At 42.9% G+C, this 13,541-nt stretch overlaps 2 protein-coding genes across 2 annotated transcripts; one reads left to right on the plus strand and one right to left on the minus strand.

Annotated features, from left to right (window-relative positions):
* Positions 1-5,697: 5,697 nt before the first annotated feature.
* Positions 5,698-6,325, minus strand: LOC136536220 (UDP-glycosyltransferase 86A2-like). The gene is made up of 2 exons (XM_066528585.1): positions 6,187-6,325; positions 5,698-6,137 (listed from the first exon to the last, which is right to left on the minus strand). Exons 1-2 carry the CDS (start codon positions 6,323-6,325, stop codon positions 5,698-5,700), a joined length of 579 nt encoding a protein of 192 aa, XP_066384682.1.
* Positions 6,326-8,120: 1,795 nt separating this feature from the next.
* On the plus strand, positions 8,121-9,599 carry LOC136536221 (uncharacterized). Its single transcript, XM_066528587.1, has 2 exons — positions 8,121-8,323; positions 8,975-9,599. Exons 1-2 carry the CDS (start codon positions 8,121-8,123, stop codon positions 9,597-9,599), a joined length of 828 nt encoding a protein of 275 aa, XP_066384684.1.
* Positions 9,600-13,541: the final 3,942 nt, after the last annotated feature.

Here is a 13,541-nt window from a genome sequence, read left to right on the forward strand (position 1 = left end):
GATGCAAAACCCAAGGGCACTTTGGCCATGAACAAACTGCTCTACACTTTGTGCTCTCATTCTTCACAAACTTAATCACCTTCCTTTCTGTCAGCCCATACTTGATGACAGCCTCCCTGAATATTGACTTATCACTAAAAGTCATCCCAATAGTGAATACTGACACTAGAGCATTGGCATCAAACTTGGGGAATTTCTTCTCCTTTCTAACCAACTCTCCATCAGATGTTTCATCATATGAATCATCCTCTTCATCGGTATCCATAGCATGGGAATCACATCCATCCTCTTCATTAGCACATTCCACATTGAATTCATGCCTTTCCTCATCAACCACCAACATGCCTCCAGCTTTTAATTTCTTCTTTAACTCCTTTAGCTCAGCTCTAATCTAGATTACCTCCTCATCCTCTCCACTGCTCTCATCATCACCAGGGAAGTAATCCTGGTCACTGGAATCATCCATATCTGAACTGTGTTCCTTCTGTACAGGAGCCTCTTCATGAACAGACACTTCTTCTTGCATAACCAACTTCTGTACAGGAGCCTCTTTCTCTCTAACCCAATGCAAATACTTAGTAGCACCTATTAAGTCCTTCTTCACTTGTTCTAGTGATGACATGTTCATTATAGCCAAATCCTCAACCACCACATTGTCTTCATGAGGTGTTTCCATCCCAGTGCTTTCACTGTCTGCTCTTTCACTCTCTATTTTAGCATCTTCCTCCCAGTCACTACACTGGTCCTCCCCATCCTCTTCCTCCTCATTCTCCATGCCATCAGCTTTCACTTCAATAAGCTCAACAAATACATCTACAACCCCTCCATCAATAACACATTCAGACATGTCTAAACAAGCCTTGTCATCTACCAAAACTCTGAGCCCATTCAGTAAATCCTTGCCAGGGAACAACCAATGGAGAAGAACAGGCTCTAAAGCATTGTAGTGGTCTCTAAGATGTCCAATTACTTCAGACAAAGATATTTTGTCACGCTCGATGAATGACATCTCCTCATTTCCACCTAGATAATGAAGCTTCTTCCCATCATTGAAAAATTCGCCACCAAAGTGAAATCGAACACAAAGAAATTCTAAAGGGTCCATTCCTACAATAGATAGTAGTCTTAGGACTACGGATCCGAGGTAACTAACCTAAGAGTACTTTCATCCCTACATCTAGAAATGCAGACATATTCAATCGTACCTAAGTGTGTTCGTTTCAATCCTCCAAGCCATATGACTGCGAAGGCGGCGGCAGAGGACTCCCAGGCGGAGGGGAGACTACGGACGTGGAGGCACCAGAGGAGAGGATGCGGTAGCGGCTACGGCGATGGAGGCGGCGTCAGCGGCGATGGAGGCGTCAGCGGCGTCTAGGGTTCGGGAGAGAGGAACTGAGAGGGAGAAACAGAGCGGAGCGGGCCGGCTCGTGTGTTGATGCCCGCGGCCATCCTACGTGGCCGTCAATGCCAGCGTAGCGAGTTAAAACCAGACACACGTCAGCGCAAACCGTCTCAACCATGCCGAGGGGCTAAAACTAAACGGGTTTGAAAGTTCCAGTGCCTGGACCAGACGGTTTTATACTTGGAGATCAAAATTAGACCGACATGAGAGTTGAGAGGTCAAAATGGACTTAATCCTTGTTTTAATCAACTGCAATGCCTGAGCAGCTGATATGTTTGCACGGGTGCATGTTTGCCGTTTGCACAATTGTTTTTTAAAAAAATGTGCAGGTAGCGACAAAAGAACACATGGTGCTATTGCTTTCATTAGCAATTAGTAGCAAGCACCATTTTTTGATTGCTTTGCTTGACTATATATTGGGTTGAATACTCAGACCTCTAAACCCAAATTGCAATGAAAATGGTCGTCGGTTTCTGGAATGTCACCAATTTGCATGGATAGTCAGTATGGCATAGTCAATCATTCCAAGCCCAACATTATATTGTAACTATTTAGGTCTCTTTAAGGACTTAGACAAATCTATTTATTTTTTTAAAAATGGGAGGTTCTCAAATCCTACATAGGAGATAGGCATTGCTAAATAACATATCGCAAAAAAGCTAAGCGCCACCAGTAAGCACCCACATTATACATGCTCTAATTAGCGGCCTATTGCTCCTACTCCAACTCGAGTCCTAGTATTACTGCGTGCAGAATATTATACTTTACATATATGACTCGCAACGCCATGTTATAACCTCTTGGTATTTTTTTTATTATTATAGCATACATCCTTTTCCATGGAACATTTTCTATTGTATAAGAACAGATACTTGCTCCCAGTTCAAAAATGATCCATCATGCTAAATATATTCTACTTGATTAAAAAAAATCCATTGAGTAAAAAAAAAGGCTTAAATAGATTTTAGTCATTTAAGCGACAGATAGCACCGCCCCTTTTGGTAAGCATGAGAGAATCAGTTTTTTTTTTTTTTTAACAAACGACGCTAAGAGTGCCCGTTTATATTAATATAGCAGAAAATACAACCGGATATCCCCGAGCAACAACTTGTTAGCCTAGATAAGATCAATATTATATTGCCTCTGTTTGATGGATGGGAGTATGGGACGAGTCATTTTTCTGTTTAGTTGGATGGATAAAAGTGGATGGGATGAGAATAGTTGATTAATGACATATATTATTTAATAATAATAATAATTAACTAGATACTAATAAATATGTACTATTACTAATTTTGTCATGATAATCACTAATTTAAAATAAAGATGTTAATTAGCACCACTAATAATCTAATTAGCACACGAAACATACACTAATTAGCGTATTAGCACTTATCAAAACTAATTCTACCATCATACTCAAAGACAACTAAAGCGTCGCATGCATGCATGAGGTCCTAGTACCCAAGCGTCACATGCATGCGTGGGGGCCTAAGGGCCTATCACCTAAGAGCATCTTCAAGAGTTTGTCAAATTTTACTTGGCAAATCTTGTGATTTGCCAACTCCAAAAATTATATGCCAAGTAAAAAAACAATTCAACTCCAAGAGTTTGGCATTTTTGACTTGGTAAAATAAAAAAACCCGTTAACAAAACGAAGAGGCCCGCTAAACGAATGAAGAACCTCGCTAAGAGAACGAAGAGCCCCGCTAAGAAACGAAGAGCCCCGGATGCCAAGCCATATACGCGCGCGTATATTTGCGCGCGCGGAGGGAAGATTTGCCAAGTTGCTATTGATGCCAAGTTGTTTTGCTAAACTGTTGGAGGCTATTTTTTTTTTGCCAAAATTATATAGATGTCAAGTTGAGATAGCAAACTATTAGAGATGCTCTAAGGGAACACAGGATGAGTTCGGCGCAAAAAAAAATGGCTGGCGGATAATTATGCCATTTAATACATTTGCATGCTGTGATAGACGGATGTCGTATCTGAGAATTGGCTTCTCACGCCTGGTATAACGGATCGGAGGGAGTAATTACTAAGTAATAATATACATACTAATAATTCTTAATTTATTTATTAATGACAAGCCTGATTAGAAGACATGGATAAGCTGGTACGTGAGATTTCTACGAACTAAGAATTCCAGCATCTTGTGGTATATTCTATGTCCAGAGATTTCTTTATCGTAGTGATCCACCAAACCAAACGCTTCAATCTATGCATATCAAGCAACCAAACAGACTGACAAGTTTTATCTCTATATGAAACCAATTTCATCCCACAAGACTTTTAGTTTATCTCTTCATCAATACTATGACATTTTAGTTTATTTAATGTTCACTAATTAAGTGCCCGTGCGTTGCTATGGGTAAAACATCTCATGACATCCAACCACACAAGTAAAATATATGTAGAATCCCATGTCATCACAAATAATTAACATTAAAACACATAATTCAAACTTTTTTTTGAAATAAAGAAACCGGTACGATGTTATTAACTTCACCTAGACAAAAAAAAAGCAACAATTCATTTTTTTGTGAGACTAATATAGAGTTGAAGATAATCGCTCAGTTCGCTGGTCTGAACTGAAAAGTTCAGCCGGCTGGTTCCCCTCCCATTGCACTGTTCATCAAACCAATCAACAGTGTTTCTCTCTCACAACAATTCAGCCGGAACAGTGTTTTTCAGCCAAGTTTCAGATCAGCGAACAGGGCCAATATGGTACACCTTCAAGTATGTTGGTTGCGTTTTGATTCCCCATGTATGTGAGTAGGTGTAGCAAGATGTGATTCCTCACTTCATAGTTATCCTGCCAGATTTTTATACACATATATAGTTAAAATGTATGTAGGTGAAAAAAGAAAATTATATACAAAGGATAATGGCCCCGTTCGCTGGTCTGAAACTTGGCTGAAACTGGCTGAAAACACTGTTCTAGCTGAATTGTTGTGAGAGAAAAACACTATTCCGGCTGAAAAAAGAAGCCAAACAAACCATTTTTAAGACAAGCGAACGGGGCCAATACTCACATTATTGCAAATGCATATTTCTATCCTTTTGCCATTCCACGCACACATGGCAAGTAGAACATTATAATTAGATAAATCCCTGAGGAAGCATTAAATTGTTACTATTGTGTGTGTGTCTATATATATATATATATATATATATATATATAGAACTACTATCCTGTAGCTGGCTACAGAATAACTTATTCTGTAGCCACTTTGAGTTACGATAATTACTATGTTATTTTACGAGATTATAGTAACTCCTTACTAAGTGGTTTAATATAACGTTATGGTAAATATCCCCATGTGTTATAGTAACCCAACTATCGTAAATATGTATTTATATTATAGTAAATTAGTATATAAAATTATAGTAAATGGAGGTGGCTACAGAATAACTTATTTTGTAGCCGGCTACTGAATAGCCTCTCCCTATATATATATATATATATATATTAGAATATAAAAGGAGTTTTTATTGTAAAAGTAGAACATTAAAAGTAGTACTACCCATTTAACTCAAATTGGCCGACTTCTGCACCTCTATGGTTAAATAGGATTAAATCATCTTGCCACCAAGGGCACAATAATTTCATGACTTTTATTTAGGATAGTGGAAACCCGTTGAATTTTGGTAGTGTGGCGAGGTTGTGGAGCCGAGGCTCGTGCGTCGGTTGCTGGAAGGAAACGTGCGGCTTGGGGCACGGAATTGACGGAGGCGAGGAAGAGCAAGAGGAATTGAGTCGGGCGGGTGATTAGGCAGGGTGATTAGTTTAGCGGGGCGATTAGTTGTTAACTAAGACGATAACATGTGGGTTTTTTTTGTTGTTGTAGAGATAAAACTCTTACGAAACATCGTTGAGACTGACATTTCTTAATGCGAACACCAATTCTTTCGTGAGAAAAGTAGAAAATCATTAATGATCGTGGACCACTCTGCTCCTACGCCATGTGTTATGCGGAGCAGAAAACTACGCTCTCGATTCTCAACATCACCCTGGGGGGCAATCCTGTTCCCTATGGACTTATGGAGTTCAATTGGAATTTGGGCCGTGTCGCTGCCACTCTTCCCAAGTCAAGGCCCACCACGAGTCTACGACCAGTCGAGAGTCGACCACGTGCTCCGACATCTGGCAGATTTAACTTTTTATCATTATAACAGATGGACACACCGGCGCGCCACTCCCGCACGACGAGGCGCTGATTGGTGATCTGGTCCGTGAGCAGCGGGAAGCACAGCATGGGCCCGCCCGCCCACGCGCTCTCCAGGATGGAGTTCTAGCCGTAGTGCGTGAGGAAGCCGCCGACGATGGCGTGGGAGAGCACCTCCACCTGGCAGCACCACGGGACCATGAGCCCCCGCCCCGCCGCGGCGCCAGCGAACCCCTTGGGCAGCGAGTCCGGGTCGTCGGAGCTGACGATGTCCGGGCGCATCACCCATAGGAAGCAGGCGCCACTAGCCAGCACGTCGCCCGTGATCTCGTGCAGTTCCTGCTTGGTCACGTGCGCATAGCTGCTGAAGGAGATGTAGAGCACGGAGTCGGGCGGCTGCGCGTCCAGCCATCGGGAGCAGTCGGACTTAGCCCACATGGACGTGGCCACGGTGCTACGCGTGAACCCTACGGGGAAGATTGGGCCCACGGCGTAGAAGGGCCTGTCGACACGCAGCGTGGCGATGGTGGACAGCTCCAGCTCCTCCATGGTGGTGGCGGACATGCCTAGGCCCAGGTGCCCCGCAACACCTCTGGCAGAGCTTCCCCACGGCACCTATGCGCGCCATCTCCCGCAGCACCTCAGGGGACACGGCCCAGCCGCCCACAGCCACCAGCTCGCGCACGGTGCACACGTCGGCGATCGCAGACACGCACAGCTCCGCCAGCAGCGCCCTGGCCAGCTTCATCACCATGCGCTGGATCGAGCACGCTGGCATCCACCATGCGCTGCCGGGAGATGCGAGGCCCGTGCTGGAGCAGAGCATCACCTCACCCAAGCGTGCGCCCTACGTCACCACCAGGTGGAGCGCATGCTTAAGCACATCGGCTTCGTCGTCCACGACTTCGTGTCTGCATCTTCGTTGAACTCCTTGTCTCTGTCTGAGGCCACCGACGGCAACCATGCAGCCGTGGCCGTGCACCTTGCGGTCCTTAAGATTCTGCACGAACCCCTGCGAGGACACGAAACAGAGGCTGGTGGCTATGGTGGCGGCCGCCCTATCCCCGGTGAACCTACGTGACAAACTACGAGAGCACGGGAGGCAGTGGCTCTTCGTGATGGTTTAGGGGCAACCATGGTCATTTGTCACACCCCGCTGACTCGGATCCGACCTGGAGTGCGTTGCTGGCGTGCAACATGAGCAAATGTGGTATTTTCGTATGATTTTTCTTGCTCTGCTGATAAAATTGTATTGGCAATCGTTAAAGTGTTATAAGAGGAGGTGTCAATTCTTATAATGGTAAAAAGTTAAATCTCCCCCGCCATCTCCTCTGCCGGTGGCATCTCCCCGGGCACTGCGCCGTCGATCCCCCATGGCGTAGTCAAACAGACCAGCGGTGTGTTTCGGCTCAGATTTCAGCGCCGCACTAGGGTGGTCCCCTACCTCAACGACCGACCGCCATTCGCCAAGGACTCAAGCGCACGTGGACGCGGGCACTCTCCCAGCAAACCCCGTATGCCACACACAACTCAAGTTGCAGGCGGGGCGGGTTGTTAACATAACCCGCTCGCTCACCCCGCAAAACTGGGCTTCATGGTAGTCGTGGACTGGCTGTAATTTTTTTGTGGCCCAAACACTTCCAACCCTCCAAGCCCGTTGGGCGAGCGAGAAGCCTTGCAACAACTCGCAAGACCCGCAACACCCTCCTCTGCTCTCCCTTCTGGCTCGTCCTGAACCCTATCGGCCCTCCTGTTCAAGCCACGCCACCGTGCCAGCCACGCTCACCATACGCGCTGGCCGCACCGCCGTAGGCTGCGCTCCCCGTTTGCACAGGTCGTGCGCCCACGCTGTCGCCGTGCCTCTGCCCCAACTAGCCACACCGGTGTTTGAATCGCTGACCCCGAGTCACCTGGCAGCGCTCTGCCCTATCATGCTGTAATCTCTTCTCATCCTCCTTTCCCTCCAGTTCCTTCCTGTTCATGCTTCAAACCCTAGCCGCCGCTACAGCAACTCAGGGCGTAGGCCGCAGCAGGCCACCAAGGGCGGTTCGCGTCGGTCGGTGGGTAAGTACTGGGCCACTGGCCACTAAGGCGGCGACCCAACATCTCTCCGTCATGGCGTGGCTGCGTGGGCGGGGTACACCATAGAGCATAGGCGGAGGGGGACAGCTGGCCGGGAGCTCTTCGCTAGTGCAGGCCAACAACACATCGCGGCTGGCCGGAGCAAGCTAGTTAGCAATTAGCAGGTTGTTCACTTGTTCATTGTTCCCAACTTCCTAATATGCAATGCTAATGTTTCATTTCCAACTTTGCTCTCAGTTGTTTATGGCCTAGTAGCAAGTAGCAGGCTATTTTTTAAATAATAGCAAATAGGAAGCTGCTTGTTTACTTGGCTTTATAGCAAATAGCTAGCAGGTTGAAAGATCACATGGTTGTTTTACTTGCCAGGCAGGTCGAAAGATCATGTGCTTGAAACCACCTTGCATATGTGATATGTAGGTTCAGAATCACGTAAATTGTCTTTAATTAGGTCTTGGCCCTTGGCGCAGATGGAAATGCCGATTCTGGTCGTGGTAGGCGCCGGAAACCTAGCCCTCGACTCACACTCCTCCATGGTGGAGCAAGAGGAGGCAGGAGAGGACGGGGGCCATGAAGCCTCCAAGATCCTAGCGTCGGCTTCTGCGGGATTGGGGCGCCAGATCTCAGGTGTGGCTTCGTCGTCCTGCAATTTCTTACAGACAGATAAATATGGGTAAGGATTTTGCTCGGTTCCCTTTGGTTTTGGTTGTTTACCTCTAGTGTACAAGGTTTCCAACTGATCCCAATGAGTATAAGGCTTAGGCCATGGTCTTTTGGATGTTAGTTGTTTGTACAGAGATTCTAGAATTCATAGTAGGTTAGCAGACACATTACGATTTTCCAATAGACTATAAGCTTTGTATAAGAAACTTGGTTTTGATATCAAAGAGACATTCTTTAAGGTTTTTAAGCTGGTGTTTGCTAAAAATCCCAGTTATTGCGAATTGGAGTTTGCATGAATGTGATGGATTGAGTGTTTTTAATTGAAGGTGGGAGCGATAAGAGGAGTAGATATGTCATGGGTGGAAGAATTGATTGTCATCCTCTTGTGTTAGGAAAGCTAAAAGAACATTTTCTTAATAATGGAGTATTAGAGCTTGTCCATGCATTTCACTACATTGCATCTTATACCTTGTATATACCAGCAGGTGTTGAAAGCATATTCATATTTCTTGAAGTGCGTTGTTGAGAGTTGACATCTAAGGCTGTACAATTGTTTCTACCTTAATAATTTTAAGGCGACCTTCTTGGTGATACTACATAAACATTTGGTTGCCACCATTTGGTTGTCCTCTAGCTTATCATGTTATTGTATTCTATCTAGATGTGCTGGTGTGGACATGGCAACCCTACAATCTGAGCTTACGCCAGAAGAATTGAGCGGTCAAGAAGCAGATCAACAAAGCAGTAAGCATACAACTTCAAGGAGTGTGAACGTGAAGAAGTCATTGCTAGTGAAATGGATGTCATCTGCTGTTAATGCTCCAAAGCCTCCAACAAAGAAGCAAAGGAAGTCATCTGCTTCGAACGTGCAATTTGTGAGGTCCTCGCTACTGAATAGGATCCTAGCATCGCCAAGGATGCGCCACTCCAGAGCCAAACACCAGAGGTCACCATGTGTAGGATTGTCATCTTCAACCTTACCTGATGATACAAGAATGACTACTTCTCCTAATCTTGGCAAAGATGCAGCATCAAGAAGCATGGATAGGATCAAGTCATTGCTGTCGAAACGGAAGTCATCTGTTATTAATGCTTCAAATCATTCAGAAGGAATGCAGAGGAAGTCATTTGCTTCACGTGTGCATTATGTGAGATCTCCAGTACTTAATAGAATGCTACAGTCACCAAGGATGAGCCAGTCTTCGGTACTATCTGCAAGATCATCATCTTCGTCTTCATCTGATGATACAAGAATGGTTATTTCTCCTGATCTTGGCCCAGGTTAGATTTAACTTCCTACATATTGAAGCAACCAGTTTATGTCTCATTTTTTTCTTATTGTCTTGACATTGTTGATTTGTTCTATCTTGGTTAGGGTCCTATTTCTACTGTCCTGGTCCTTTAGATGAATTTTCTTGCTGCATGAGATGCCTTTAGTTACTGACTATGTATACTTTTGTAAATGCTTGTACTAATCAATACTTACATACTTATTGTATAGATGCATCAAGACCAATTAAGAGACGTAAACTTAGATCTGATGTGTGGAAAGAATTTGAGCCTATTTATGAGGGGAATCTAGTAGTACAAACTAAATGTATTCATTTTTGGAGCTCCTGTCTGCTACTTGAGATAATGGTAGAAGTGCTTGTCGTAGGCATTTGAAAGTGTGCAAAGAAAGGACTAGAAAGAACCAGTTGGTTGAAAGCATGAACATAGGACTATCCCCTGATTCACTTGCTCTGAAGAATTGGAAGTTTGACCAAGAGGTCTCACGTAAAGCCATGGTCAACTTTATCATATTGCAGGAGCTGCCCTTTAGTTTAGTTGACCAAGCACCATTTCAGAAATTTATTGCTACCTTAAATCCTTGGTTTACCATAGTGTCTAGAACTACAGTTGCTGAGGATATCATGAGCTCATATGAGGATCGAAGGTTAGCCCTTCGAGAAACTATCAAAAATTCAAATTCAAAGGTCTGTCTAACATTTGATCTATGGACTTCAAATCAGAACCTAGGTTACTTGTGCATTACTTGCCACTTCATTGATGATGACTAGATGTTGCAGAAGAGAATAATAGGTTTTGGTCTTGTAGCTTTGTCCCATGATGGTTTTACTTTGTTTAATGCATTGTTGAAGTGTTTGCAAGAATGGAAGTTAGAGCACAAGGTATTTAGCATCACATTAGATAATGCAAAGAACAACAACAACATGGTTGGTTCCTTAAGGAAAAATCTTTCAGAAAGACACCTTATGCTTGGAAATGGTGATCTGCTACATATGCGTTGTGTAGCGCATGTGTTGAACCTTATTGTTAAGGAGGGATTTAAGGTGATATATGGTGCTACTGACCGCATTCGAGATAGTGTCAAGTACATTAGAAGCTCACAAGCCCATAAATAGTGTTTTGAGGAAATCATTGTACAATTAGGTATATCCTGTGAGAAGAGACCGTCTCTTGATGTTCCAACTCGGTGGAACTCAACTTATTTAATGCTGAAGTCTGCAATAGAGTATAGGGCAGTCTTTGATGTTATGGAGTCACAAGATAATAATTACATGGACAAGCCTTCTAATACAGATTGGAATATGACAGATCTACTTTGCAATGTGTTCAAACCCTTATATGATGCTACAAATGTAGTTTCTGGTACATTATACCCAACAACTAACACACTGTTTCCATGTCATATGGAAGTCAAAGGAAAAATAGAAACTTTAGAATCAAATACATATATTTCCATTATGGTTATGGCGAGCAAAATGAAACCGAAGTTTCAGAAATACTGGGACATATGCTTGTTGCAGATATGTGTTCCAGTAGTTCTAGATCCTAGGTTTAAGCTCAGTTTTGTATCATTTCCATTGCAGTTATGGTTGAGAGCAGAAGGTACATTTTCTTTGAATTGTACAAAGTAGCATATTGTTAGTTTGAGTATTGTTGTTTGAGCAATAACGACACCTTATAACTCATTACTCGCTCTTGTTTTAGGTTTATCAGATGTTAAATTATCAGAAGATGATATTGACGATGGTGACGATATTTGAGGAAAGGTAGTGTTAGGTTGAGCAAAGAAGGGTGGCAAAGAAGGGGTGCGAGATGGGGAGAACTGGAGAAGAAAATGACATTTTTTTGTCTTTGTAGATATAGAACTCCTTTCTGTTTAGCATTTCAACTTTATTTATGTTACTGTCTTTTGGAATTCTTAAATATTTGGTCCTGGATTATTGTAGTGGGGGCATGGCTCCTTTTCCAGATCTTGTTCTTGTCATCATAAGTTTAGCAGGACTTTGGTTAGTGATGTGGATGTAGAAGCACACAGTGTGTTCTTAATTTCTTGGTATTGTACATGTTATTTGTGTTAGTTCTTCTGGGAGCTCACAGTTAGCACTACCATCAGCAATTCAGCACATACCAATGCAGTGTGCCAATGTCTAAATTATGCACCAAGTATTACGCTCTTTCTTTTCAATGAGGTTATATACACTAGTCATTATGATTTTTAGAATCCACTATTTGTAAAATATGTTAAAATTTGGTGGGGTCAAAGAGGTAAGCAAGACTACATATTCTGGGATTGATAGTGCAACTGCTAATATACTTTGAACTGGATTTGGTAATTTTCTTTCCTGTAGAACTGTAATCATAAGTGGTACAGTAATCTTAAGTGGTTGCTGTGGATGTGATAACTCAAAGCTTCTACAAAACGCATGTTTTTATAATGCCATATATGCTTTCAGAGAATTATCGATTGGCTCACTGGAAACTTCAAGAATGATGAGGGTAGACTTGCTAAAGGATAAGCAAGCTCTGCAGCGACTGATGGAAGCAGCTGAGAAGGCAAAGATGGAGCTGTCATCTTTGACCCAAACAAACATAAGGTTCTTTTTTTCTCAGCATTAACATCCTTAAAGCATGTTTTTTTGCTTGCTCTGTTCTAATTTCTTATCTGTTCCTTTAGCTTGCCTTTTATTATAGCTACTGCAGATGACCCCAAGCATATTGAGACTACTCTTACCAGGGCTAAATTTGAAGAGCTATGCTCAAATCTCCTTGATAGGTACATAATTATGGCCCATGATAGCATAGTCAGATCAAAGGTTATAGATGTACATAATTTTGCATGCTTCTGACAGCTACTAGCACGTGGTTAAATATGGTCCGATTGGATTGAGATAGAACTTGTTGCTGATATATATTTTTTGTCAAACTGTCATTCAGGCTGAGGACCCCTGTGGACAATGCCCTTAGAGATGCAAAGTTGCAATTCAAAGATATTGATGAAGTTATTCTTGTTGGTGGCTCAACTAGAATACCAACCATTCAAGAGCTTGTTAAGAAAATGACATGAAAGGACCCCAATGTGACAGTGAACCCTGATGAGGTTGTTGCACTTGGAGCAGCTGTGCAGGTCAGTTCACAAGCAACTCTTGTTACAGTTATTCTTGAGATTTATCCCAACTGTCCTGTCAGTCTGTACTAGCTTGGTTTAGATTGGTGTCTGTCTGGATGGTGTTTTGCTCACTTTGCAGTGTCTCTTGTTTATTTCCCCAGAAGTTACATATATGCATTTGTGTCGAGTAATTGGCTTGTGGTATATTGTTGGAATTGGATGCTGTGCCTTTTCAGTATCAACATAGTAACTTTGAATTAAGCTCGGATGCATGTATGCTTTGAATTCATACCTTTTCAGAACCACTCCAATTATGTTCAGGATGCATGTACCCTTTGGATTTGTATTTTTCAGTGAAAGAGCTCTGAACATTGCTCACTTGCAAAATCTAGGAATATTTGTTATGGTGTTTTGTTCTGTATGTTCATCTATTTCTTTTTTTATGATTAAAAAACCATCTGCTTTGTGCAGATAGTGCTGTTAAATTCGGAGTGCCACAGTATATATCGTTTGCTGTAGTTTACCTTTCTTATTGCAAACATTCCAGTGCCATTACTGATGCATATGGTTTTATATACGAATTCAGCATACCAGAGGAGTCTCAGAACAGATAGACCTTTTAGAGGAAAAACTTCAACAAGCCGTGAATGAAAATGCAAAGCTTAAGGTGAAGCACACTGAAAATTGGAAACTATTCCAGCTCTTATTGCTATCACTAAAAAAGTAATTAGCCTGTAGTTTATTATTGGAATTGGATGCTGTGCCTTTTTAGTATTGTCGATGTTTCGGACTGGGGGATCCTCAACCAACTAGTAAATTTATACCGTGTTCC

This window comes from Miscanthus floridulus, chromosome 2, assembly GCF_019320115.1.
Source record: "Miscanthus floridulus cultivar M001 chromosome 2, ASM1932011v1, whole genome shotgun sequence".
Lineage (NCBI taxonomy): Eukaryota > Viridiplantae > Streptophyta > Magnoliopsida > Poales > Poaceae > Miscanthus > Miscanthus floridulus.

What these genes read in the sequence shown, in the direction of transcription:
- LOC136536220 (XM_066528585.1), bottom strand. Translation starts at nt 6,325, where the DNA reads ATGGTGATGAAGCTGGCCAGGGCGCTGCTGGCGGAGCTGTGCGTGTCT. An exon ending in GCGGGAGATGGCGCGCATAG is followed by an intron (nt 6,138 to 6,186) that starts GTGCCGTGGGGA and finishes ACCTGGGCCTAG; the next exon opens with GCATGTCCGCCACCACCATG.
- LOC136536221 (XM_066528587.1), top strand. Translation starts at nt 8,121, where the DNA reads ATGGAAATGCCGATTCTGGTCGTGGTAGGCGCCGGAAACCTAGCCCTC. An exon ending in TTACAGACAGATAAATATGG is followed by an intron (nt 8,324 to 8,974) that starts GTAAGGATTTTG and finishes TATTCTATCTAG; the next exon opens with ATGTGCTGGTGTGGACATGG.